Source organism: Lepisosteus platostomus, chromosome 5, assembly GCF_059453375.1.
Source record: "Lepisosteus platostomus isolate fLepPlt1 chromosome 5, fLepPlt1.hap1, whole genome shotgun sequence".
NCBI lineage: Eukaryota > Metazoa > Chordata > Actinopteri > Semionotiformes > Lepisosteidae > Lepisosteus > Lepisosteus platostomus.
The window spans coordinates 1189450-1217217 of NC_142615.1; the positions used below are offsets into that span (position 1 = coordinate 1189450).

At 57.5% G+C, this 27768-nt stretch overlaps 1 protein-coding gene across 2 annotated transcripts in view; it reads right to left on the bottom strand.

The window, feature by feature from the left end:
• Nucleotides 1-2777: 2777 nt before the first annotated feature.
• The window catches only part of c4b (complement C4B (Chido/Rodgers blood group)), a 44095-nt gene continuing 19104 nt past the window's right edge, over nucleotides 2778-27768 (bottom strand). The window contains exons 18-41 of one of the 2 annotated variants that reach the window (XM_088631819.1): nucleotides 27202-27313; nucleotides 26696-26769; nucleotides 26403-26542; nucleotides 24937-25152; nucleotides 24657-24705; nucleotides 24431-24520; nucleotides 23554-23760; nucleotides 23208-23283; nucleotides 22764-22920; nucleotides 20792-20896; nucleotides 19833-19995; nucleotides 15667-15881; nucleotides 12902-13060; nucleotides 12468-12527; nucleotides 11536-11626; nucleotides 10530-10725; nucleotides 9180-9270; nucleotides 9001-9075; nucleotides 8500-8602; nucleotides 7816-7905; nucleotides 7482-7574; nucleotides 6579-6662; nucleotides 3765-3897; nucleotides 2778-3072 (exon numbers count right to left, since the gene is read on the bottom strand). In XM_088631819.1, the coding sequence (XP_088487945.1) occupies nucleotides 2928-3072; nucleotides 3765-3897; nucleotides 6579-6662; nucleotides 7482-7574; nucleotides 7816-7905; nucleotides 8500-8602; nucleotides 9001-9075; nucleotides 9180-9270; nucleotides 10530-10725; nucleotides 11536-11626; nucleotides 12468-12527; nucleotides 12902-13060; nucleotides 15667-15881; nucleotides 19833-19995; nucleotides 20792-20896; nucleotides 22764-22920; nucleotides 23208-23283; nucleotides 23554-23760; nucleotides 24431-24520; nucleotides 24657-24705; nucleotides 24937-25152; nucleotides 26403-26542; nucleotides 26696-26769; nucleotides 27202-27313 (2924 nt within the window). In that variant the 3' untranslated portion in view covers nucleotides 2778-2927. Of the gene's footprint in view, nucleotides 3073-3764; nucleotides 3898-6578; nucleotides 6663-7481; nucleotides 7575-7815; nucleotides 7906-8499; nucleotides 8603-9000; nucleotides 9076-9179; nucleotides 9271-10529; nucleotides 10726-11535; nucleotides 11627-12467; nucleotides 12528-12901; nucleotides 13061-15666; nucleotides 15882-19832; nucleotides 19996-20791; nucleotides 20897-22763; nucleotides 22921-23207; nucleotides 23284-23553; nucleotides 23761-24430; nucleotides 24524-24656; nucleotides 24706-24936; nucleotides 25153-26402; nucleotides 26543-26695; nucleotides 26770-27201; nucleotides 27314-27768 lie in introns of both variants that reach the window. The other variant, XM_088631817.1, reaches the window with a different exon arrangement.

The window sequence follows — 27768 nt, forward strand, 5'->3', positions numbered from 1 at the left end:
TCTGTGCCCAGTTTCCACCCGAGAGGAGACACATCTGTCTGATGTGTCCCTCCGGGGGAAAGAGAGAGACAGGGAGACAGGCAGAGGGACAGAGGGACAGGCAGAGGGAAAGAGATACAGAGGCACAGAGGGACAGGCAGAGGGACAGAGAGGCAGAGGGACTGAGGGAGGCACAGAGAGACAGGGACTGGGAGACAGAGGGACAGAGAGACAGGGAGTGGGAGACAGAGTGACAGAGAGAGGGGCAGAGGGACAGAGAGACAGAAGGACAGAGGGAGGCACAGAGAGACAGGGAGTGGGAGACAGAGGGACAGAGAGAGTGACAGGGAGACGGGCAGAGGGACAGAGAGACAGAGGGACAGGAAAGACGGGGGGGTCAGTCCAGTGGGCCCAGAGGAAGTCTTGCACATCGAAACGAGCCCAGGTCAGGCCAGAGCAGCGCTGCCTGCGCAGGCCTGGGCTTTAACGAGGGCTGGTGCTCGTTAGGGAGGTAATTAATGAGCTTCTCAGATGGTGCGTGACGTGACGTGAGGGGTCTGGAATGTGTTGGGACTCCATCGCTCTCTCACACACCCAGTGTACACGTAATACACACACACACAGTGTACACACACAATAAAGACACAATGTATACTGACATTCTGACACACACCCAGTGTACACACAATACACACACACAGTGTACACACAATACACACACACACAGTGTACACACAATACACACACACACAGTGTACACACACAATAAAGACACAATGTATAGTGACATCCTGACACACACCCAGTGTACACACACAATAAAGACACAATGCGCTGTCTAGTGCCGTCCTGACACACACAGTGAAGTATAAGTACAGTGTGGATCCAGCAGGGCTGTGAGGAAGAGAGGGTGAGGGGGCAGTGTCCGGCCCGGCCCGGCCCGGCCCGTGTTGTGCTGTGTTGTGCTGTGCTGATGTTGGGGTGGCTGCCGAGTGGGGCGCTCGTGCAGGAATGCGAGAGACGCAGAGTATTTACAGATGTGGCCTGACACCGCGTCCCCGGGGACAGAGAATCACGGCGCTCCTCTCAGACATCTGCACAGCGTCTCTGAGCTCATCGGCAGTGTTTCTACACACAGCTCCTACACCACTGCTACACACAGTGAGAGAGAGGAGATCACAGAGCCCCTCAGTCATAAACACACACAGTGAGATAGAGGAGATCACAGAGAGAGAGAGGAGATCACAGGGAGTCCCTCAGTCATAAACAAACAACAGGACAGGGGACACAGTGAGAGGGAGAGAGATCACAGAGCCCCTCAGTCATAAACACACACAGCACGACAGGGGACACAGTGAGAGAGAGAGGAGAGCACAGGGAGCCCCTCAGTCATAAACACACACAGCAGGACAGGAGACACAGTGAGAGAGAGAGGAGAGCACAGGGAGCCCCTCAGTCATAAACACACACAACAGGACAGGAGACACAGTGAGAGAGAGAGAGAGAGAGGAGATAAGTGGAAGGAAGGAACAAGGGAGTATGAAACAGGGATGAGGTAATGAGCCTGTTGCCGTGCCGACTCTGCTCCATGGAAACGATGCAGTTGCCGGGCTCCAGCGACCTCACACAGAAGGGGTCACATTCCACCCATGACCTCATCGCCTGCCGTCCTCCCGGGCCAGCAGGGGGTGATGTCATTGCAGCTTTACTGTTTGTGATATTTCTGGACTCCCAGCCGGATAGAGAGAGACGGATCACAGGACTCTCTGCGTGTGTGTGTGTGTGTGTGTGTGTGTGTGTGAGAGAGAGAGACTCCAACTGCTGACACAGTCCCAGGTGTAATAAATTCAGCTAATAAACAGGGGAAAAACCGCTTTCGAATAACAGAATCAAGAGAAAATGACATGTTTGAAAAGAGTCTCTCTCTCTCTCAGTGCAGTGTTCATGTACTGGAGTGTCCAGTCAGTGTGTGTGTATGAACCCCTCTCTCTCTCAGTGCAGTGTTCATGTCCTGGAGTGTCCAGTCAGTGTGTGTGTATGAACCCCTCTCTCTCTCAGTGCAGTGTTCATGTACTGGAGTGTCCAGTCAGTGTGTGTGTGAACCCCTCTCTCTCTCAGTGCAGTGTTCATGTACTGGAGTGTCCAGTCAGTGTGTGTGTGAACCCCTCTCTCTCTCAGTGCAGTGTTCATGTACTGGAGTGTCCAGTCAGTGTGTCTGTATGAACCCCTCTCTCTCTCAGTGCAGTGTTCATGTACTGGAGTGTCCAGTCAGTGTGTCTGTGTGAACCCCTCTCTCTCTCAGTGCAGTGTTCATGTACTGGAGTGTCCAGTCAGTGTGTGTGTATGAACCCCTCTCTCTCTCTCAGTGCAGTGTTCATGTACTGGAGTGTCCAGTCAGTGTGTGTGTGAACCCCTCTCTCTCTCAGTGCAGTGTTCATGTACTGGAGTGTCCAGTCAGTGTGTGTGTATGAACCCCTCTCTCTCTCAGTGCAGTGTTCATGTACTGGAGTGTCCAGTCAGTGTGTCTGTATGAACCCCTCTCTCTCTCAGTGCAGTGTTCATGTACTGGAGTGTCCAGTCAGTGTGTCTGTGTGAACCCCTCTCTCTCTCAGTGCAGTGTTCATGTACTGGAGTGTCCAGTCAGTGTGTCTGTGTGAACCCCTCTCTCTCTCAGTGCAGTGTTCATGTACTGGAGTGTCCAGTCAGTGTGTGTGTATGAACCCCTCTCTCTCTCTCAGTGCAGAGTGAGCATGATTAGACACACGGTGTGGACTGTGTGGACTGATGGACCTAAGACGTTGTTTTCATGGTGAAGACTTTATTCCCGAGACGCCTGTGTGGGTGACCGGTGCCGGCGCTGTGCTGGGGGGCTGTGGCAGACAGACAGTGCTGTGCGGTGGTGCCCAAGTCGACAGACAGGTTGTGCCGCCCGGTGCGCTCCGCGGGGATCACTGCTTACAGCCGTCGATCTGGTAATCCGCGAGGAACCCTTTCATCTCGTCGCAGTACCGCCTGTAGCGCTTGGCGTCGCACTTCGAGCCGAAGTCCGGCAGCTCCTCCACCCAGGAGACAGAGTCCAACAGGTACTGGAGGCTGGGAGAGGACGTAGAGAAACTGGGTTACAGAGTACAACTGAGTCCAGACCCTCACACAGACCCCAGAGACACTCCTCACACAGAGAGAGGAGTACAGACCCTCACACAGACCCCAGAGACACTCCTCACACAGAGAGAGGAGTACAGACCCTCACACAGACCCCAGAGACACTCCTCACACAGAGAGAGGAGTCCAGACCCTCACACAGACCCCAGAGACACTCCTCACGCAGAGAGAGGAGTCCAGACCCTCACACAGACCCCAGAGACACTCCTCACGCAGAGAGAGGAGTCCAGACCCTCACACAGACCCCAGAGACACTCCTCACACAGAGAGAGGAGTCCAGACCCTCACACAGACCCCAGAGACACTCCTCACGCAGAGAGAGGAGTCTAGACCCTCACACAGACCCCAGAGACACTCCTCACGCAGAGAGAGGAGCACAGACCCTCACACAGACCCCAGAGACACTCCTCACACAGAGAGAGGAGTCCAGACCCTCACACAGACCCCAGAGACACTCCTCACACAGAGAGAGGAGTCCAGACCCTCACACAGAGCCCAGAGACACCCCTCACACAGAGAGAGGAGTCCAGACCCCCACACAGACCCCAGAGACACTCCTCACACAGAGAGAGGAGCCCAGACCCTCACACAGAGCCCAGAGACACCCCTCACACAGGACTTACTGGCCGCGTGTGTCAGTTGTTAGCCCATCGTTGCCCATGATCAGGTACTTCTTGCCGGCCTTCAGCTCCCCTTTACACTGATTCCTCTTGGCGAAGGTCCTGATGGCGCCCGGGGCCACGCCCTCATCGCTGTCTGAAACGCAGAGCAGGAGGGGCGACGCGGTCAGTCACAGGGCTGCCCGGGTTCGAGAGCTCAAGACTCATCAGGGCTGCCAGGGTTCGAGAGCTCAAGACTCATCAGGGCTGCCAGGGTTCGAGAGCTCAAGACTCATCAGGGCTGCCAGGGTTCGAGAGCTCAAGACTCAGGGCTGCCAGGGTTCGAGAGCTCAAGACTCATCAGGGCTGCCAGGGTTCGAGAGCTCAAGACTCATCAGGGCTGCCAGGGTTCGAGAGCTCAAGACTCAGGGCTGCCAGGGTTCGAGAGCTCAAGAGCTCAAGACTCATCAGGGCTGCCAGGGTTCGAGAGCTCAAGACTCATCAGGGCTGCCAGGGTTCGAGAGCTCAAGACTCATCAGGGCTGCCAGGGTTCGAGAGCTCAAGACTCATCAGGGCTGCCAGGGTTCGAGAGCTCAAGACTCATCAGGGCTGCCAGGGTTCGAGAGCTCAAGACTCAGGGCTGCCAGGGTTCGAGAGCTCAAGACTCATCAGGGCTGCCAGGGTTCGAGAGCTCAAAACTCATCAGGGCTGCCAGGGTTCGAGAGCTCAAGACTCATCAGGGCTGCCAGGGTTCGAGAGCTCAAGACTCAGGGCTGCCAGGGTTCGAGAGCTCAAGACTCATCAGGGCTGCCAGGGTTCGAGAGCTCAAGACTCATCAGGGCTGCCAGGGTTCGAGAGCTCAAGACTCAGGGCTGCCAGGGTTCGAGAGCTCAAGACTCACACTAACCTACTTCCCTATTCTGGGCAAGGGACTGTATATATCCTGGTTGATACACGTTCCTTTCTCCTGCAGACAGGACGCATGAATCCTGTTTGCTGTGTGAAACCCGGTCAGATGGGCTCTTTCCTCTACCTGCCTACAAAGAACACTTCACCTTCTGGGACAAGAACACAGCAGGGCGGGTCCCTTACTCTACCAGTACAGGACTAAAAACCCTTGATATCTGTGGCTGAGAACAGGATTCACAGGCCCACTGCTCGACCGGCTGCTGGTGCCTGAGGGAACGCCCCGAGGATCACGGATATTGAGACAGACGGATAATACTTCATTAATCCCGCAGGGAAACTGATGTGTTACAGCAGTGCGGCCCGAGACGAGCAAAAACAGACATCAGAGTGGTTATAAAACAAGAGACGACAAAATAACTAAAAATAAATAAATACATAGGTGTGTGTGTGCCAAACGTGACGATCACCATCGCTGTCAAAACGATAAACGTGCGCAAAATGTGCAGAGGTTTATACAGTTGGGCAGCTGCGTCAGCATGCGTAGGCTGCAAAGGAACGAGTAATAGGTTTATTCCCTGCTGAATAAACCGTGGAGCCTTCTTCAGGTGTGAGAGAGACAGGGCAGTAGGCAGAGGTAAAGTAGCAGGAGAACAAAGGCTGGGAGAGAGGAGGAGTGAGAGGCGGGAGCAGGGGACAGACAGAGAGGCCCATCAGGAGGTGTGGAGTCAGGAGAGGTGGGAGAGAGGAGGAGTGAGAGGCGGGAGCAGGGGACAGACAGAGAGGCCAATCAAGAGGTGTGGAGTCAGGAGAGGTGGGAGAGAGGAGGAGTGAGAGGCAGGAGCAGGGGACAGAAAGAGAGGCCAATCGAGAGGTGTGGAGTCAGGAGAGGTGGGAGAGAGGAGGAGTGAGAGGCGGGAGCAGGGGACAGACAGAGAGGCCCATCAGGAGGTGTGGAGTCAGGAGAGGTGGGAGAGAGGAGGAGCGAGAGGCGGGAGCAGGGGACAGACAGAGAGGCCCATCAGGAGGTGTGGAGTCAGGAGAGGTGGGAGAGAGGAGGAGTGAGAGGCGGGAGCAGGGGACAGACAGAGAGGCCCATCAGGAGGTGTGGAGTCAGGAGAGGTGGGAGAGAGGAGGAGTGAGAGGCGGGAGCAGGGGACAGACAGAGAGGCCCATCAAGAGGTGTGGAGTCAGGAGAGGTGGGAGAGAGGAGGAGTGAGAGGCGGGAGCAGGGGACAGACAGAGAGGCCCATCAAGAGGTGTGGAGTCAGAATGGGTGCAGAGAGGTGTGAAATGAAACCTCCAATGAACGGAGAAAATTTAAAAGAACAGTAGTCTGTCGTTAAGGGAAGAGGGAAGGTGTGATCCTAGCTGCAGGATAATTTTATTCTCGGTGGTCTTTCTGATGTAGGAGTTGGGAAAACCGTCTCGGAGAACGCAGACGGAGAGATCAGAGTGGTCGTGGCCGTCAGAGGCGAGATGAGAATGCAGAGTGATTGTCGGAAAAGTACAACGGCGCAAACGTGCTGCCCGCAGACAAGCAAACGAAGGGCCAACAGTCCCAGCCTTCACGTCAAGAGCTCATGGAGGCCGTCACAGAGGTCGCACAGGCTGCTGCTCAGACAGCTCAGGGCCCAGACACCTTCCACCACGGGGCGGGTGTGTGCGTGGAGGTGTCGGGACGAGGGCCTGACCCAGCGCCACAGGAAAGTCAAGCGCTGTCTCTGCTGCCCTCTGATAGGCCAGTCTCGTAGTGCCTGGTCTCACGAGCACCGGCTGGGACTGGGGCTGGGACTGGGGCTGGGACTGGGGCTGGGACTGGGGCTGGGACTGGGGCTGGGACTGGGGCTGGGACTGGGACTGGGGCTGGGACTGGGGCTGGGACTGGGGCTGGGACTGGGGCTGGGACTGGGGCTGGGACGGGATACTCACTGGCTCTGAGGACGCTGATCACCGCAGCCTGGTACTTCTCAAAGTTACTGACCTGGGACACATTGACGACCTCCACTGTGTAACCTGAGGAGACATGGAGAGACCCCACTGTGTCCACACTCTGGGAGACAGGGGAGCCCACTGTGTCCACACTCTGGGAGACAGGGGAGCCCACTGTGTCCACACTCTGGGAGACAGGGAATCTGTTGTGTATTTGTGTCTGTTATGTGTCTATTGTGAATCTGTGTCTGTTGTGTAGCTGTGTTTGTGAGTGTGCCTGTACCTCTGTGTGTCTGTTGTTTATCTGAGTGTGTGTGCCTGTATCTCTGTGTGTCTCTTGTGTATCTGTGTTTGTGACTCTGTATCTCTGTTGTGTAGCTGTGTGTGTGTGTGTGAGAATCTGTATCTCTTTGTGTCTCTTGTGTAGCTGTGTGTGTGTGTGTGTCTGTTGTGTAGCTGTGTGTGTGTGTGAGAATCTGTGTCTGTTGTGTAGCTGTGTGGGTGTGAGTCTGTATCTCTGTGTCTCTTGTGCATCTGTGGGTGTGAGTCTGTATCTCTGTGTCTGTTGTGTAGCTGTGTGGGTGTGAGTCTGTATCTCAGTGTCTGTTGTGTAGCTGTGTGTGTGTGTCTGTTGTGTAGCTGTGTGTGTGTGTGTCTGTTGTGTAGCTGTGTGTGTGTGTGTGTCTGTTGTGTAGCTGTGTGTGTGTGTGTCTGTTGTGTAGCTGTGTGTGTGTGTGTCTGTTGTGTAGCTGTGTGTGTGTGTCTGTTGTGTAGCTGTGCGGGTGTGAGTCTGTATCTCTGTGTCTGTTGTGTAGCTGTGTGGGTGTGAGTCTGTATCTCTGTGTCTGTTGTGTGTCTGTGTGGGTGTGTCTGTTGTGTAGCTGTGCGGGTGTGCACACTCACCGTACTGCACTGTGGGGAAGTAGCAGGCGTGATCTACTCTGGTCTTCTTCGAGACCTCGGTGTCGTAGCTCTTCCTCTCCTTGTAGCAGGGCTCTGAAACACAGCACCAGTACAGGCTGTGACTGGGGACAGCAGCACCAGTACAGGCTGTGACTGGGGACAGCAGCACCAGTAACAGGGTGTGACTGGGGACAGCAGCACCAGTAACAGGGTGTGACTGGGGAACAGCAGCACCAGTACAGGCTGTGACTGGGGAACAGCAGCACCAGCAGGGGGAGACAGAGACAGAGACGCAGGACGCAGGAGGGTGATGGAGGAGACGGACTGCACTCACTTTCCGCACACTGGCAGACCTCGCCCGAGCACAGGGTGGACACCACGGCGCTCCTCCGGGGGGCGCTGTAGAACACGGTACACCTGCGCTCTGACAGAGAAACAGACAGGAGGACGGCTGAGCCTCACTGGGGACAGACCGGAGGACGGCTGAGCCTCACTGGGGACAGACCGGAGGACGGCTGAGCCTCACTGGGGACAGACCGGAGGACGGCTGAGCCTGACTGGGGACAGACCGGAGGACGGCTGAGCCTGACCGGGGACAGACAGGAGGACGGCTGAGCCTGACTGGGGACAGACAGGAGGACGGCTGAGCCTGACTGGGGACAGACAGGAGGACGGCTGAGCCTGACTGGGGACAGACCGGAGGACGGCTGAGCCTCACTGGGGACAGACCGGAGGACGGCTGAGGCTGACTGGGGACAGACCGGAGGACGGCTGAGGCTGACTGGGGACAGACAGGAGGACGGCTGAGGCTGACTGGGGACAGACCGGAGGACGGCTGAGCCTGACCGGGGACAGACGGGAGGACGGCTGAGCCTGACTGGGGACAGACCGGAGGACGGCTGAGCCTGACCGGGGACAGACCGGAGGACGGCTGAGCCTGACCGGGGACAGACCGGAGGACGGCTGAGGCTCACTGGGACTGGCTGGGACTGGCCGGAGAGAGACAGGCGTCCACTACCTGGCTCGTAGTAGTCGTAAAAGGTAGCAGAGGCCGGCTGGACCAGGCCGATGGGGACGGTCTGTCGGGCCCCGAACTGAACACAGTCCTCCAGGACAGGGACCTGCAGGGACAGACGGAGACAGAAGTGATAGTGATCTCCTGTCCCAGCCTGAGCAGCAGTGAGCCTGTCTCCCAGTAATGCTCCATCTGTCTACAGTATATATCAATATTTGAGGATATGTCTCTGTTGTAAAAGTCTGTAATATGTCTATAAAAATAATTGTATTATTTTTATTTTCTGTGGCAACACTGATTGTACCCATCGGTCATGCTAATAAAGCACCTTGAATTTAATTGACAGAGAGAGACAGAGAGAGACAGAGAGAGACAGAGAGAGCTCAGAGCTCAGTCTGTCCTGATTCTAGGACGTCTGTCCATGTGGTTCAGGCGGGGAGCTGCGTCAACATGCACGGACTGCAAAGGAACAGCTAACGGGCTGTCTCTGCCGGCCAGCCTGACCTCGTCGAAGTACAGCAGGACCCGTCCCTGCGTCGTCTCGTAGTGGCTGATGTACTGATCCGACAGGTCCTTCAGCTGCGACAGAGACAGAGAGAGAGGGGAGGGGTGGGGTTACAGATACAGAGGAACCTGGCGGCGCGCAGAGAGAGAGGACATTCACACAGACGGAAAGCACAGACCTTGTCCAGATCTTCCGTGTCGACCTCAAACCCGCTCAGGAGAGTGATGTCGACGATGGCCATCCCTGAGAGATTCATACTGGGGTCATGGCTGAGGCAGAGAGAGAACACGGAGACATTAACACAGACCCTCACACAGACCCCAGAGACACTCCTCACACAGAGAGAGGAGTCCAGACCCTCACACAGACCCCAGAGACACTCCTCACACAGAGAGAGGAGTCCAGACCCTCACACAGACCCCAGAGACACTCCTCACACAGAGAGAGGAGTCCAGACCCTCACACAGACCCCAGAGACACTCCTCACACAGAGAGAGGAGTCCAGACCCTCACACAGACCCCAGAGACACTCCTCACACAGAGAGAGGAGTCCAGACCCTCACACAGACCCCAGAGACACTCCTCACACAGAGAGAGGAGTCCAGACCCTCACACAGACCCCAGAGACACTCCTCACACAGAGAGAGGAGTCCAGACCCTCACACAGACCCCAGAGACGCTCCTCACACAGAGAGAGGAGTCCAGACCCTCACACAGACCCCAGAGACGCTCCTCACACAGAGAGAGGAGTCCAGACCCTCACACAGACCCCAGAGACACTCCTCACACAGAGAGAGGAGTCCAGACCCTCACACAGACCCCAGAGGCACTCCTCACACAGAGAGAGGAGTCCAGACCCTCACACAGGCCCCAGAGACACTCCTCACACAGAGAGAGGAGTCCAGACCCTCACACAGACCCCAGAGACGCTCCTCACACAGAGAGAGGAGTCCAGACCCTCACACAGACCCCAGAGACACTCCTCACACAGAGAGAGGAGTCCAGACCCTCACACAGACCCCAGAGACACTCCTCACACAGAGAGAGGAGTCCAGACCCTCACACAGACCCCAGAGACACTCCTCACACAGAGAGAGGAGCACAGACCCTCACACGGACCCCAGAGACACTCCTCACACAGAGAGAGGAGTCCAGCCCCTCACACAGACCCCAGAGACACTCCTCACACAGAGAGAGGAGTCCAGACCCTCACACAGACCCCAGAGACACTCCTCACACAGAGAGAGGAGTCCAGACCCTCACACAGACCCCAGAGACACTCCTCACACAGAGAGAGGAGTCCAGACCCTCACACAGACCCCAGACACTCCTCACACAGAGAGAGGAGTCCAGACCCTCACACTGACCCCAGAGACACTCCTCACACAGAGAGAGGAGTCCAGACCCTCACACAGACCCCAGAGACACTCCTCACACAGAGAGAGGAGTCCAGACCCTCACACAGACCCCAGAGACACTCCTAACACAGAGTATGAACAGCCAGAACAGACCCTGCCGGAAGCAGTACCTGATGCAGACAGTGTAAGTGAAGGCTGCTGGGGGTTTATCACTCTGCCCTGTGTCTCGCCGGCGCCGGGTGCGAGCGTCGAACCACTCGATCTCGGACAGAGGCTCTTCCCTCTTCTTCCTGCGTCTCGCTTCTCCCTCCGGCTTGGCCGCCGGCCCGTAATCTTCATAGGCGCTGTAGTCTTCCAGCACCTCCTCTGACAAAGCAGCAGGGCACGTTCCAGTGAGAAACAGCGCCCCCCAACTCTGTCCAGGCTTGGCGGGGGAACTGCAGCTACACGTTGCTATGATAATGGCCGACACAGGGGTCAGCGCTGCTGCGTCACAGCGCTGGGGCCCCGGGTTCAATTCCGGACCTGGGGTGCCGTCTGTGTGGAGTCTGCGTGCTCTCCTTGTGGGCTCCAGTTTCCTCCCACAGTCCAAAGACATGCAGGTGGTTTAATGGGCTTCTGGGAAAACTGGCCCTGATGTGTGTCCTGTGTGTGTGTGTGTGTGTGTGTGTGTGTGTGTGTGTGTCCTGTGTGTGTGTGTGTGTGTGTCCTGTGATGGACTGGTGTCCTGTCCAGGGTGTGTGAGTGTGTGTGTGTGTCCTGTGATGAACTGGTGTCCTGTCCAGGGTGTGTGAGTGTGTGTGTGTGTCCTGTGATGGACTGGTGTCCTGTCCAGGGTGTGTGAGTGTCCTGTGATGGACTGGTGTCCTGTCCAGGGTGTGTGAGTGTGTGTGTATGTCCTGTGATGGACTGGTGTCCTGTCCAGGGTGTGTGAGTGTGTGTGTGTGTCCTGTGATGGACTGGTGTCCTGTCCAGGGTGTGTGAGTGTGTGTGTGTGTCCTGTGATGGACTGGTGTCCTGTCCAGGGTGTGTGAGTGTGTGTCCAGTCAGGACAGGAGGCTCCTCTGTACACAGAGGGGGGTGGGGGTGGGGAACAAGCTGTCAGCCTGGCCCCTCTGGCCTGTGTCTCCCCGGCGTGGTGCTGTCAGTAACGGGGGTCAGGGGGGCCGGTCTCACCTGTGTAGGTGACCTTTCCTTCCACCTGCACCTTCAGCGCCAAGCGCTGGCAGGACTGCTCTGTGTCCAGCGTGTGGTAGACCTTCACCACCTAGTGGGGAGAGGGGAGAAGGCAGTGTGAGAGAGAGAGAGAGGAGACACAGGAGAGGAGAGACAGGGGACAGGGGACAGAGAGAGGAGACACAGGAGAGGAGAGAGCGCGGACAGGGGACAGAGAGGGGAGAGACTGAAGTGAGGAGAGAGAGAGGAGACACAGGAGAGAGCGCGGACAGGGGATAGAGAGGGGAGAGACTGAAGTGAGGAGAGAGAGAGAGGAGACACAGGAGAGGAGAGAGCGCGGACAGGGGACAGAGAGGGGAGAGACTGAAGTGGGGAGAGAGAGAGGAGAGACAGGAGAGAGCACGGACAGGGGACAGAGAGGGGAGAGACAGGGGACAGAGAGGGGAGAGAGAGGAGAGACAGGGGACAGAGAGGGGAGAGAGAGGAGAGACAGGGGACAGACAGGAGAGAGGAGAGAGGAGACACAGGGGACAGAGAGGGGAGAGACTGAAGTGAGGAGAGACAGGAGAGAGTGCGGACAGGGGACAGAGAGGGGAGAGGAGAGACAGGGGACAGAGAGGGGAGAGACTGAAGTGAGGAGAGACAGGAGAGAGCGCGGACAGGGGACAGAGAGGGGAGAGACTGAAGTGAGGAGAGAGAGAGAGGAGACACAGGAGAGGAGAGACAGGGGACAGAGAGGGGAGAGACAGGAGAGAGGAGAGAGAGAGAGAGGAGAGACAGGGGACAGAGAGGGGAGAGACAGGACAGAGAGAGGAGAGAGAGAGAGAGGAGACACAGGGGACAGAGAGGGGAGAGACAGGACAGAGAGAGGAGAGAGAGAGAGAGAACTCCGCTGTCTCTGCCTCCGGGACAGGAGCAGCAGGGCTCCTCACCTGCAGCTTGGCCAGCCCCTCTCCATTGGCCCGAACGCGGATCTCGTTTCCCACCAGCCTCTGCGACGCGGGGAGGGAGAGGAGACACGAGACAGCAGAGCAGGTGACTCGCGGACCGAGACAAGGCACCGAGACGCAGCCAACCAGAAAGCAGCTGGGGTGCGTTACCGTCCAATCACGATTTAGGAAGGCGGGCTTTATTACAATGCGTCCTGAACTATGACTGACGGGAAGATTAACCAATAGCAAGGCAGATGGGGGGGGGGGGTCCATTATTACCCAATCAGGATTTGGGAAGGCGGGGCTTCATCACGACATGTCCATGAACTTTGACCTTGTTCTCTTCCACGCGACAGCCAGGACAGGCGGCACCACCCGGGCCTCCTCGGACCCCCCCCCCCCAACGAGTTCTACTCCCTCTCCCTCTCCTCTACCTTCAGGTCCTCCTCCACGCACTCGCCCTTCTTGAAGATGGACACTTTCTCTGTCTCCGCCCGGCCCTGGACGGTGAACTCCATCTCCACTTTTGGGGGGGGCGGGCGACCGCGGCTCAGGTCGTACCGGGTGAGAGCTTCCAGAGCCAGGATAGTGTCCTGGAGAGGGAGACAATGATCCAGAGAGAGGAGTCCAGACCCTCACACAGACCCCAGAGACACTCCTCACACAGAGAGAGGAGTCCAGACCCTCACACAGACCCCAGAGACACTCCTCACACAGAGAGAGCAGTCCAGACCCTCACACAGACCCCAGAGACACTCCTCACACAGAGAGAGGAGTCCAGACCCTCACACAGACCCCAGAGACACTCCTCACACAGAGAGAGGAGTCCAGACCCTCACACAGACCCCAGAGACACTCCTCACACAGAGAGAGGAGTCCAGACCCTCACACAGACCCCAGAGACACTCCTCACACAGAGAGAGGAGTCCAGACCCTCACACAGACCCCAGAGACGCTCCTCACACAGAGAGAGGAGTCCAGACCCTCACACAGACCCCAGAGACGCTCCTCACACAGAGAGAGGAGTCCAGACCCTCACACAGACCCCAGAGACGCTCCTCACACAGAGAGAGGAGTCCAGACCCTCACACAGACCCCAGAGACGCTCCTCACACAGAGAGAGGAGTCCAGACCCTCACACAGACCCCAGAGACGCTCCTCACACAGAGAGAGGAGTCCAGACCCTCACACAGACCCCAGAGACGCTCCTCACACAGAGAGAGGAGTCCAGACCCTCACACAGACCCCAGAGACGCTCCTCACACAGAGAGAGGAGTCCAGACCCTCACACAGACCCCAGAGGCGCTCCTCACACAGAGAGAGGAGTCCAGACCCTCACACAGACCCCAGAGACGCTCCTCACACAGAGAGAGGAGTCCAGACCCTCACACAGACCCCAGAGACGCTCCTCACACAGAGAGAGGAGTCCAGACCCTCACACAGACCCCAGAGACGCTCCTCACACAGAGAGAGGAGTCCAGACCCTCACACAGACCCCAGAGACGCTCCTCACACAGAGAGAGGAGTCCAGACCCTCACACAGACCCCAGAGACGCTCCTCACACAGAGAGAGGAGTCCAGACCCTCACACAGACCCCAGAGACGCTCCTCACACAGAGAGAGGAGTCCAGACCCTCACACAGACCCCAGAGACGCTCCTCACACAGAGAGAGGAGTCCAGACCCTCACACAGACCCCAGAGACGCTCCTCACACAGAGAGAGGAGTCCAGACCCTCACACAGACCCCAGAGACGCTCCTCACACAGAGAGAGGAGTCCAGACCCTCACACAGACCCCAGAGACGCTCCTCACACAGAGAGAGGAGTCCAGACCCTCACACAGACCCCAGAGACACTCCTCACACAGAGAGAGGAGTCCGGACCCCCACACAGACCCCAGAGACACTCCTCACACAGAGAGAGGAGTCCGGACCCCCACACAGACCCCAGAGACACTCCTCACACAGAGAGAGGAGTCCGGACCCTCACACAGACCCCAGAGACACTCCTCACACAGAGAGAGGAGTCCGGACCCCCACACAGACCCCAGAGACACTCCTCACACAGAGAGAGGAGTCCGGACCCTCGCACAGACCCCAGAGACACTCCTCACACAGAGAGAGGAGTCCAGACCCTCGCACAGACCCCAGAGACACTCCTCACACAGAGAGAGGAGTCCAGACCCTCGCACAGACCCCAGAGACACTCCTCACACAGAGAGAGGAGTCCAGACCCTCACACAGACCCCAGAGACACTCCTCACACAGAGAGAGGAGTCCAGACCCTCACACAGACCCCAGAGACACTCCTCACACAGAGAGAGGAGTCCAGACCCTCACACAGACCCCAGAGACACTCCTCACACAGAGAGAGGAGTCCAGACCCTCGCACAGACCCCAGAGACACTCCTCACGCAGAGAGAGGAGTCCAGACCCTCGCACAGACCCCAGAGACACTCCTCACGCAGAGAGAGGAGTCCAGACCCTCACACAGACCCCAGAGACACTCCTCACGCAGAGAGAGGAGTCCAGACCCTCACACAGACCCCAGAGACACTCCTCACACAGAGAGAGGAGTCCAGACCCTCACACAGACCCTAGAGGCACTCCTCACACAGAGAGAGGAGTCCAGACCCTCACACAGACCCCAGAGACACTCCTCACACAGAGAGAGGAGTCCAGACCCTCACACAGACCCCAGAGACACTCCTCACACAGAGAGAGGAGTCCAGACCCTCACACAGACCCCAGAGACACTCCTCACACAGAGAGAGGAGTCCAGACCCTCACACAGACCCCAGAGGCACTCCTCACACAGAGAGAGGAGTCCAGACCCTCACACAGACCCCAGAGACACTCCTCACACAGAGAGAGGAGTCCAGACCCTCACACAGACCCCAGAGACACCCCTCACACAGAGAGAGGAGTCCAGACCCTCACACAGACCCCAGAGACACTCCTCACACAGAGAGAGGAGCCCAGACCCTCACACAGACCCCAGAGACACTCCTCACACAGAGAGAGGACTCCAGACCCTCACACAGACCCCAGAGACACTCCTCACACAGAGAGAGGAGTCCAGACCCTCACACAGACCCCGGAGACACTCCTCACACAGAGAGAGGAGTCCAGACCCTCACACAGACCCCAGAGACACTCCTCACACAGAGAGAGGTGTTCGGACCCTAATATAACCTCACCTGTGTTGACCTGAATCCTCCACCGTAATTTTCTTGTTGTGAAAGCCAGCAGGCCACTGACTCTGCAAACTCCATGTCGTTATTTTGCAGTGCTGTCAGCAAGCCGTAAGCTGTCGTTTCCACAGTGATGGCTTGGGCAGGAGGGACCAGCGAAACTTTTGTTTCGCCAACAAGTCGTTGATCATCTTTGGCCTCCCACATAAAACATTCATCCTCTGAAAGAGAGAGGGGTTCATACAGACACCCTGACTGGACACTCCAGTACATGAACACTGCACTGAGAGAGAGGGGTTCATACACACACACTGACTGGACACTCCAGTACATGAACACTGCACTGAGAGAGAGAGGGGTTCATACAGACACACTGACTGGACACTCCAGGACATGAACACTGCACTGAGAGAGAGAGGGGTTCATACAGACACACTGACTGGACACTCCAGTACATGAACACTGCACTGAGAGAGAGAGGGGTTCATACACACACACTGACTGGACACTCCAGTACATGAACACTGCACTGAGAGAGAGAGGGGTTCATACAGACACACACTGACTGGACACTCCAGTACATGAACACTGCACTGAGAGAGAGAGGGGTTCATACAGACACACTGACTGGACACTCCAGTACATGAACACTGCACTGAGAGAGAGAGGGGTTCATACAGACACACTGACTGGACACTCCAGTACATGAACACTGCACTGAGAGAGAGAGGGGTTCATACACACACACTGACTGGACACTCCAGTACATGAACACTGCACTGAGAGAGAGAGGGGTTCATACACACACACTGACTGGACACTCCAGTACATGAACACTGCACTGAGAGAGAGAGGGGTTCATACACACACACTGACTGGACACTCCAGTACATGAACACTGCACTGAGAGAGAGAGGGGTTCATACAGACACCCTGACTGGACACTCCAGTACATGAACACTGCACTGAGAGAGAGAGGGGTTCACACAGACACACTGACTGGACACTCCAGTACATGAACACTGCACTGAGAGAGAGAGGGGTTCATACAGACACACTGACTGGACACTCCAGTACATGAACACTGCACTGAGAGAGAGAGGGGTTCACACACACACTGACTGGACACTCCAGTACATGAACACTGCACTGAGAGAGAGAGGGGTTCATACAGACACACTGACTGGACACTCCAGTACATGAACACTGCACTGAGAGAGAGAGGGGTTCACACAGACTGGACACTCCAGTACATGAACACTGCACTGAGAGAGAGAGGGGTTCATACACACACACTGACTGGACACTCCAGTACATGAACACTGCACTGAGAGAGAGGGGTTCATACAGACACACTGACTGGACACTCCAGGACATGAACACTGCACTGAGAGAGAGAGGGGTTCATACACACACACTGACTGGACACTCCAGTACATGAACACTGCACTGAGAGAGAGAGGGGTTCATACACACACACTGACTGGACACTCCAGTACATGAACACTGCACTGAGAGAGAGGGGGGTTCATACAGACACCCTGACTGGACACTCCAGTACATGAACACTGCACTGAGAGAGAGAGGGGTTCATACACACACACTGACTGGACACTCCAGTACATGAACACTGCACTGAGAGAGAGAGGGGTTCACACACACACACTGACTGGACACTCCAGTACATGAACACTGCACTGAGAGAGAGAGGGGTTCATACACACACACTGACTGGACACTCCAGTACATGAACACTGCACTGAGAGAGAGAGGGGTTCATACAGACACACTGACTGGACACTCCAGTACATGAACACTGCACTGAGAGAGAGAGGGGTTCATACAGACACACTGACTGGACACTCCAGTACATGAACACTGCACTGAGAGAGAGAGGGGTTCACACACACACTGACTGGACACTCCAGTACATGAACACTGCACTGAGAGAGAGAGGGGTTCATACAGACACACTGACTGGACACTCCAGTACATGAACACTGCACTGAGAGAGAGAGGGGTTCATACAGACACACTGACTGGACACTCCAGTACATGAACACTGCACTGAGAGAGAGAGGGGTTCATACACACACACTGACTGGACACTCCAGTACATTGACACTGCACTGAGAGAGAGAGGGGTTCATACAGACACACTGACTGGACACTCCAGTACATGAACACTGCACTGAGAGAGAGAGGGGTTCATACACACACACTGACTGGACACTCCAGTACATGAACACTGCACTGAGAGAGAGAGGGGTTCATACACACACACTGACTGGACACTCCAGTACATGAACACTGCACTGAGAGAGAGAGGGGTTCATACAGACACACTGACTGGACACTCCAGGACATGAACACTGCACTGAGAGAGAGAGGGGTTCATACACACACACTGACTGGACACTCCAGTACATGAACACTGCACTGAGAGAGAGGGGGGTTCATACACACACACTGACTGGACACTCCAGTACATGAACACTGCACTGAGAGAGAGGGGGGTTCATACAGACACCCTGACTGGACACTCCAGTACATGAACACTGCACTGAGAGAGAGAGGGGATCATACAGACACACTGACTGGACACTCCAGGACATGAACACTGCACTGAGAGAGAGAGGGGTTCATACACACACACTGACTGGACACTCCAGTACATGAACACTGCACTGAGAGAGAGGGGGGTTCATACAGACACCCTGACTGGACACTCCAGGACATGAACACTGCACTGAGAGAGAGAGGGGTTCATACACACACACTGACTGGACACTCCAGTACATGAACACTGCACTGAGAGAGAGGGGGGTTCATACAGACACCCTGACTGGACACTCCAGTACATGAACACTGCACTGAGAGAGAGAGGGGTTCATACACACACACTGACTGGACACTCCAGTACATGAACACTGCACTGAGAGAGAGAGGGGTTCATACAGACACACTGACTGGACACTCCAGTACATGAACACTGCACTGAGAGAGAGAGGGGTTCATATACACACACTGACTGGACACTCCAGTACATGAACACTGCACTGAGAGAGAGAGGGGTTCATATACACACACTGACTGGACACTCCAGTACATGAACACTGCACTGAGAGAGAGAGGGGTTCATACACACACACTGACTGGACACTCCAGTACATGAACACTGCACTGAGAGAGAGAGGGGTTCACACAGACACACTGACTGGACACTCCAGTACATGAACACTGCCCTGAGAGAGAGAGGGGTTCATACAGACACACTGACTGGACACTCCAGTACATGAACACTGCACTGAGAGAGAGAGGGGTTCATACACACACACTGACTGGACACTCCAGTACATGAACACTGCACTGAGAGAGAGAGGGGTTCATATACACACACTGACTGGACACTCCAGTACATGAACACTGCACTGAGAGAGAGAGGGGTTCATACACACACACTGACTGGACACTCCAGTACATGAACACTGCACTGAGAGAGAGAGGGGTTCATACAGACACACTGACTGGACACTCCAGTACATGAACACTGAGAGAGAGAGGGGTTCACACAGACACACTGACTGGACACTCCAGTACATGAACACTGCACTGAGAGAGAGAGGGGTTCATACAGACACACTGACTGGACACTCCAGTACATGAACACTGCACTGAGAGAGAGAGGGGTTCATACAGACACACTGACTGGACACTCCAGTACATGAACACTGCACTGAGAGAGAGAGGGGTTCATACAGACACACTGACTGGACACTCCAGTACATGAACACTGCACTGAGAGAGAGAGGGGTTCATACACACACACTGACTGGACACTCCAGTACATGAACACTGCACTGAGAGAGAGAGGGGTTCATACAGACACACTGACTGGACACTCCAGGACATGAACACTGACCTGAGAGAGAGAGGGGTTAATACAGACACACTGACTGGACACTCCAGGACATGAACACTGCACTGAGAGAGAGAGAGGGGTTCATACAGACACACTGACTGGACACTCCAGGACATGAACACTGACCTGAGAGAGAGAGGGGTTCATACAGACACACTGACTGGACACTCCAGGACATGAACACTGACCTGAGAGAGAGGTGGGTGAATACAGACACACAGAGAGACGGGGTGAACAGAGACACACTCACTCTGGACAGACTGGCTCTTGAGCACCTCCCACGCGGTCTGGGCGTCGGCGCTGCCCGGCTGGGTGAGGGACAGGCAGAAGGCAGTGATGGCCTGTGCGTAGGGCCTCTGGAGGAAGGGCAGCCTGCTGGACAGGAACGCTGTAGCCCTGGTGATACTGGACCTCTGCACACAGAGCACCGGAGTGGTCACCACAGCAGCATCCTCCGCTCCTCTCTCCTCCCCCCTGCTCTGAAGTCTGCTCCTCTCTCTGCTCCTCAGCTCCTCTCTCTTCACCCCTTAGCTCCTCTCTCTGCCTGTCTGCTCCTCAGCTCCTCTCTCCTGCTCTGAAATCTGCTCCTCTCTCTGCTCCTCAGCTCCTCCCTCCTGCTCTGAAGTCTGCTCCTCTCTCTTCACCCCTTAGTTCCTCTCTCTGCCTGTCTGCTCCTCAGCTCCTCTCTCCTGCTCCTCTCTCTTCACCTCAGCTCCTCTCTCCTGCTCTGATGTCTGCTCCTCTCTCTTCACCTCAGCTCCTCTCTCTGCCTGTCTGCTCCTCTCTCTGCTCCTCAGCTCCTCTCTCCTGCTCTGAAGTCTGCTCCCCTCTCTTCTCCTCAGCTCTTCTCTCTGCCTGTCTGCTCCTCAGCTCCTCTCTCCTGCTCTGATGTCTGCTCCTCTCTCTTCACCTCAGCTCCTCTCTCCTGCTCTGATGTCTGCTCCTCTCTCTTCACCTCAGCTCCTCTCTCTGCCTGTCTGCTCCTCTCTCTGCCTGTCTGCTCCTCCCTCCTGCTCTGATGTCTGCTCCTCAGCTCCTCTCTCCTGCTCTGAAGTCTGCTCCCCTCTCTTCTCCTCAGCTCCTCTCTCTGCCTGTCTGCTCCTCAGCTCCTCTCTCCTGCTCTGATGTCTGCCCGCCTCCTGTCTTCTTTCTCTTCTCCTCTCTCCTCCCCCCCCTCCCTCCTCCTCTCCCTGCTCCCGTCTCTCCTACCGCCTGTGTCCTCTCCTCCTCGGTCAGCATGGGCAGGGCCTGGTGCAGGGCGATGGTGATGAAGGCTGTCAGAGAGACGTCTCCCTCCACTCCGCCCACGCCGCCCTGTGGACACACAGATTCACATTCCAGTAGGCTGGCAGTGCCCAGGCGTGACAGTCCTGCCCCAGCAGTGCCCAGGTCTGACAGTCCTGCCCCAGCAGTGCCCAGGTCTGACAGTCCTGCTCCAGCAGTGCCCAGGTCTGACAGTCCTGCTCCAGCAGTGCCCAGGTGTGACAGTCCTGCTCCAGCAGTGCCCAGGTGTGACAGTCCTGCCCCAGCAGTGCCCAGGTCTGACAGTCCTGCCCCAGCAGTGCCCAGGTGTGACAGTCCTGCCCCAGCAGTGCCCAGGCGAGACAGTCCTGCCCCAGCAGTGCCCAGGCGTGACAGTCCTGCCCCAGCAGTGCCCAGGCGTGACAGTCCTGCCCCAGCAGTGCCCAGGTGAGACAGTCCTGCCCCAGCAGTGCCCAGGTGAGACAGTCCTGCCCCAGCAGTGCCCAGGTCTGACAGTCCTGCCCCAGCAGTGCCCAGGTCTGACAGTCCTGCCCCAGCAGTGCCCAGGTCTGACAGTCCTGCCCCAGCAGTGCCCAGGTGTGACAGTCCTGCCCCAGCAGTGCCCAGGTCTGACAGTGCTGCCCCAGCAGTGCCCAGGTCTGACAGTCCTGCTCCAGCAGTGCCCAGGTCTGACAGTCCTGCCCCAGCAGTGCCCAGGTGTGACAGTGCTGCCCCAGCAGTGCCCAGGTGTGACAGTCCTGCCCCAGCAGTGCCCAGGTGTGACAGTCCTGCCCCAGCAGTGCCCAGGTCTGACAGTCCTGCTCCAGCAGTGCCCAGGTCTGACAGTCCTGCTCCAGCAGTGCCCAGGTCTGACAGTCCTGCCCCAGCAGTGCCCAGGTGTGACAGTGCTGCCCCAGCAGTGCCCAGGTGTGACAGTCCTGCCCCAGCAGTGCCCAGGCGTGACAGTCCTGCCCCAGCAGTGCCCAGGCGTGACAGTCCTGCCCCAGCAGTGCCCAGGTGAGACAGTCCTGCCCCAGCAGTGCCCAGGTGAGACAGTCCTGCCCCAGTAGTGCCCAGGTCTGACAGTCCTGCCCCAGCAGTGCCCAGGTCTGACAGTCCTGCCCCAGCAGTGCCCAGGTGTGACAGTCCTGCCCCAGCAGTGCCCAGGTGTGACAGTCCTGCCCCAGCAGTGCCCAGGTGTGACAGTGCTGCCCCAGCAGTGCCCAGGTCTGACAGTCCTGCTCCAGCAGTGCCCAGGTCTGACAGTCCTGCCCCAGCAGTGCCCAGGTCTGACAGTCCTGCCCCAGCAGTGCCCAGGTGTGACAGTCCTGCCCCAGCAGTGCCCAGGCGTGACAGTCCTGCCCCAGCAGTGCCCAGGTCTGACAGTCCTGCTCCAGCAGTGCCCAGGTGTGACAGTGCTGCCCCAGCAGTGCCCAGGTCTGACAGTCCTGCCCCACCAGTGCCCAGGTGTGACAGTCCTGCCCCAGCAGTGCCAGGCTCTGCTGTTCTGGGTCCAGATGGGCTGGCAGTGCCCAGGTCTGACAGTCCTGCCCCAGCAGTGCCCAGGTCTGACAGTGCTGCCCCAGCAGTGCCCAGGCGTGACAGTCCTGCCCCAGCAGTGCCCAGGCGTGACAGTCCTGCCCCAGCAGTGCCCAGGTCTGACAGTCCTGCCCCAGCAGTGCCAGGCTCTGCTGTTCTGGGTCCAGATGGGCTGGCAGTGCCCAGGTCTGACAGTCCTGCTCCAGCAGTGCCAGGCTCTGCTGTTCTGGGTCCAGATGGGCTGGCAGTGCCCAGGTGAGACAGTCCTGCCCCAGCAGTGCCCAGGTCTGACAGTCCTGCCCCAGCAGTACCAGGCTCTGCTGTTCTGGGTCCAGATGGGCTGGCAGTGCCCAGGTCTGTAACACGGGCTGCCGTGGTTCTGATGGGACCCGGTACGGACCTGCATCTCGCGGTGAATGACGGGCTGGGGGTCAGGGAAGGCGCCGGAGTCGCTCTGCTGCTTCAGGAGGAAGCCCACGGACTCGCTGACGTGCTCCTCGTTCACTATCCTCAGGTCCTGCAGCTGAGACAGGACCTTCACCACAAAGGCTGTCAGCCTGGAGAGGGGAGGGAGAGGAGGGAGAGGAGGCACAGGGAGAGGAGAGGGGTCAGGGTCAGGGTTACTGTCCCCAGGTGCTGTGGGGTCAGTTGCTCTGTGGGGTGAGGGTGGGGGTCAGTTGTTCTGTGGGGTCAGGTACTCTCACCAGGTGCTGTGGGGTCAGTTGTTCTGTGGGGGTCAGGGTGAGGGTCAGTTGTTCTGTGGGGTCAGTTGTTCTGTGGGGTGAGGGTGAGGGTCAGGTATTCTGTGGGGGTCAGGTATTCTGTGGGGGTCAGGTATCCTCACCAGGTGCTGTGGGGGTGGTGTAGCCAGGCCCCGTAGGAACCGTTAGCCTTCTTGAAGGTCAGGATCCTGGCGTATCCTGGGAGAGGGAGACAGCAGGAGCTCCTTCTGGATCTCTCACAGTCCTCACAGTCTCTCTTTCTTCCCCCTCTCTCTCTCCTCACTCTATCTCCTCTCTCTCCTCTCCCCTCTCCCCCCTCTCCCCTACCTCTCCCCTACCTCTCCCCTACCTCTCCCACCTCTCCCCTACCTCTCTCTCCTCTCCCACCTCTCCCCTACCTCTCCCACCTCTCTCCCCTCTCCTCTCCCCTATCTCCCCTCCCTCTCTCTCCCCTCTCCCCTCTCTCACCACTGCTGATGTGCTCCAGCGCCGTGTCCCTCAGCCCTGCCCGCAGGTTGGGCCACTCCAGGGTGGAGTCCAGGTACCTCACGGCCAGCGCGACGGGCGACATTCGGATCATGGTCTGCTCGGCGCAGCCCGCGGGAGCCCGGATCAGCCCGGAGATGCCCTCCGGAGTCAGCAGGACCCGGGCGCGGTCCCTGTTGAAGATCTCCCCTGGGGAAGCGGCACATACAGAGGGACACACGGCCTGAGCAGGGTGAGGGTGAGTGACACACAGCGTGAGCAGGGTGAGACAGTGACAGAGTGTGAAAATGGTGACACAGAGTGACACACAGCGTGAGCAGGGTGAGACAGTGACAGAGTGTGAAAATGGTGACACAGAGGGACACACAGCGTGAGCAGGGTGAGACAGTGACAGAGTGTGAAAATGGTGACACAGAGGGACACACAGCGTGAGCAGGGTGAGACAGTGACAGAGTGTGAAAATGGTGACACAGAGGGACACAGACAGTGCGCAGGGTGAGACAGTGACAGAGTGTGAAAATGGCGACACAGAGAGTGCGCAGGGTGAGGGAGAGTGACACAGAGAGTGCGCAAGGTGAGACAGTGACAGAGTGTGAAAATGGTGACACAGAGGGACACAGAGAGTGCGCAGGGTGAGAGAGTGACAGAGTGTGAAAATGGTGACACAGAGTGCGCAGGGTGAGTAAGAGTGACGCAGAGTGCGCAAGGTGAGACAGTGACAAGAGTGTGAAAATGGTGAAACAGGGACACACAGCGTGAGCAGGGTGAGGGTGAGTAAGAGTGACGCAGAGTGCGCAGGGTGAGACAGTGACAGAGTGTGAAAATGGTGACGCAGACAGTGCCAGGGCGGGTCTCTGACCTGTGACCTTGACGAAGAGGTCGGTCTGAGAGTCCGGCACGGTGTTGTCAGGCCTGTGTCCATCGATCACAATACTGCCGGACTTCGCTGCTGCTGCAGAGAGAGAGAGAGACCACTCACTCCCTCACCACACAGGCTCACCCTCCCTGTCTCACTCTCTCACCCCTTCACCCCCTCTCCTCTCCCACGGTCCCCCGGTCTCCCTCTGTCTCCCTCTCTCCCTCACCCAGGTTGACGAGGTACGTCTTCTCTTCTCTCTTCTCCGCTCCCTCTGTCTGCAAAACAGAGACAGCAACACTGAGGACAGGCAGACAAAGAGACAGGCAGAAAAACAAGAGAGAGATAGATAAGCAGACAGACAGAAAGACAGTCAAGCAGACAGGCAGATGGATAAGCAGACAGGCAGAGAAAGACAGACAGACAGTGAGAAAGATCAGCAGACAGACAGGCAGAGAGGGGGAATGAGAAGCCGATCGGACACCAGGGGCCGGGACAGAGGGACTCACCACCACGTGCAGGGTCTTCTCGATGGAGTCCAGAGTCATCTCCATCTCAGGGTCGAACACCACCAGGGTGATGGGGATCTCCCCCGTCACCATGGGGACCACAGAGAACGACACCGTCTGCGCGCTGTTGTTCCCCACGGTCACCTGCTCGTGACTCTTCACGGAGGAGGTGCCTGGAGAGCACAGCCCCTCCACCCCCTTCATGTGGACCGACAGCTGGAGAGTCATCCATACACGTCAATAAATAACAGGTACACCCAGGTGAGGACAGACCCCAGAGACACTCCTCACGCAGAGAGAGGAGTCCAGACCCTCACACAGACCCCAGAGACACTCCTCACACAGAGAGAGGAGTCCAGACCCTCACACAGACCCCAGAGGCACCCCTCACACAGAGAGAGGAGTCCAGACCCTCACACAGACCCCAGAGACACTCCTCACACAGAGAGAGGAGTCCAGACCCTCACACAGACCCCAGACACTCCTCACACAGAGAGAGGAGTCCAGACCCCTCACACAGACCCCAGAGACACTCCTCACACAGAGAGAGGAGTCCAGACCCTCACACAGACCCCAGAGACACTCCTCACACAGAGAGAGGAGTCCAGACCCTCACACAGACCCCAGAGACACTCCTCACACAGAGAGAGGAGTCCAGACCCCCACACAGACCCCAGAGACACTCCTCACACAGAGAGAGGAGTCCAGACCCTCACACAGACCCCAGAGGCACTCCTCACACAGACCCCAGAGACACTCCTCACACACAGAGAGGAGCACAGACCCTCACACAGACCCCAGAGACACTCCTCACACAGAGAGAGGAGTCCAGACCCTCACACAGACCCCAGAGACACTCCTCACACAGAGAGAGGAGTCCAGCCCCTCACACAGACCCCAGAGACGCCCCTCACACAGAGAGAGGAGTCCAGACCCTCACACAGACCCCAGAGACACTCCTCACACAGAGAGAGGAGTCCAGACCCTCACACAGACCCCAGAGGCACTCCTCACACAGAGAGAGGAGTCCAGACCCTCACACAGACCCCAGAGACACTCCTCACACAGAGAGAGGAGTCCAGACCCTCACACAGACCCCAGAGGCACTCCTCACACAGAGAGAGGAGTCCAGCCCCTCACACAGACCCCAGAGGCACTCCTCACACAGAGAGAGGAGTCCAGACCCTCACACAGACCCCAGAGACACTCCTCACACAGAGAGAGGAGTCCAGACCCTCACACAGACCCCAGAGACACTCCTCACACAGAGAGAGGAGTCCAGACCCTCACACAGACCCCAGAGACACTCCTCACGCAGAGAGAGGAGTCCAGACCCTCACACAGACCCCAGAGACACTCCTCACACAGAGAGAGGAGTCCAGACCCTCACACAGACCCCAGAGACACTCCTCACACAGAGAGAGGAGTCCAGCCCCTCACACAGAGAGAGGGAGGCGGGCCGTTACCTTGGCGCTCCTGTCGCTGTAGTTGTAGATGACGGCCCGGATCTCCAGCTGCTCGTGCCTGCGGACGGAGTAGGGCAGGCGCAGGGACACGAACAGGTTCTTGAACACCTGCACGTGCAGGGGCTCGGCCACGCAGAAGCCTGCGCGACACAAACACACGCGCGCACGAGCGGAGCGTCACTGCGCTGTCCCGACGGCGGCGACGCCGCAGGGGGGCCCCGCGCAGAGGCGGAGGACTCGGCTCGGACCCTCGGCCCCCCGACCGCGGGGGCAGAGGCAGGGGAGACGCTCACCTTTACTGGCAGACAGGCTGACGGCCTGGAACTCCCAGCTGGTGATGGAGTCTGGGAACACAATGTCCTTCCTCCTGAGAGACGGGCAGACACACAGACAGGCAGTGAGAGAGACAGACAGACAGGCAGGCAGGGAGACTCGACTGACTGACTGACTGACTGACTGACTGACTGACTGACTGACTGACTGACTGACTGACTGACTGACTGACTGACTGACTGACTGACTGACTGACTGACAGGTAGAGAGACAGACAGGCAGGCAGGGAGACAGACAGGCGGGCAGGGAGAGAGACAGGCGGGCAGGGAGAGAGACAGGCGGGCAGGGAGAGAGACAGGCGGGCAGGCTGACTGACTGACTAACAGACAGACAGGTAGAGAGACAGACCGAGACACAGAAAGGCAGGGAGACAGACAGGCAGGGAGACAGACAGGCAGGGAGGCAGGGAGCCAGGCAGACGGGCAGACATGTGACAGGAACACACGGATGCCGGCAGCACGCTCACGTCTCTGGCCTGGACACGTCCACCACTTCGAAGAGCCAGCTGTGTGGGAAGTAGCGCCGCAGGTCGGCGATGTTGTTGTCGAAGAAGTCCTCGAACTCCTCCTCCCTGAAGGCTGCGGGGCGAGACGCACAGACGGTCTCAAACACAGATCTCGGCCCAGAGGCCCCGACTCCTGTAGTAAACACAGGTCTCGGCCCCCGACTCCTGTAGTAAACAGAGGTCTCTGCCCAGAGGCCCCGACTCCTGTAGTAAACAGAGGTCTCTGCCCAGAGGCCCCGACTCCTGTATCAAACACAGGTCTCGGCCCCCGACTCCTGTATCAAACACAGGTCTCGGCCCCCGACTCCTGTATCAAACACAGGTCTCGGCCCCCGACTCCTGTATCAAACACAGGTCTCGGCCCCCGACTCCTGTAGTAAACACAGGTCTCGGCCCCCGACTCCTGTAGTAAACACAGGTCTCGGCCCCCGACTCCTGTAGTAAACACAGGTCTCGGCCCCCGACTCCTGTAGTAAACACAGGTCTCGGCCCCCGACTCCTGTAGTAAACACAGGTCTCGGCCCCCGA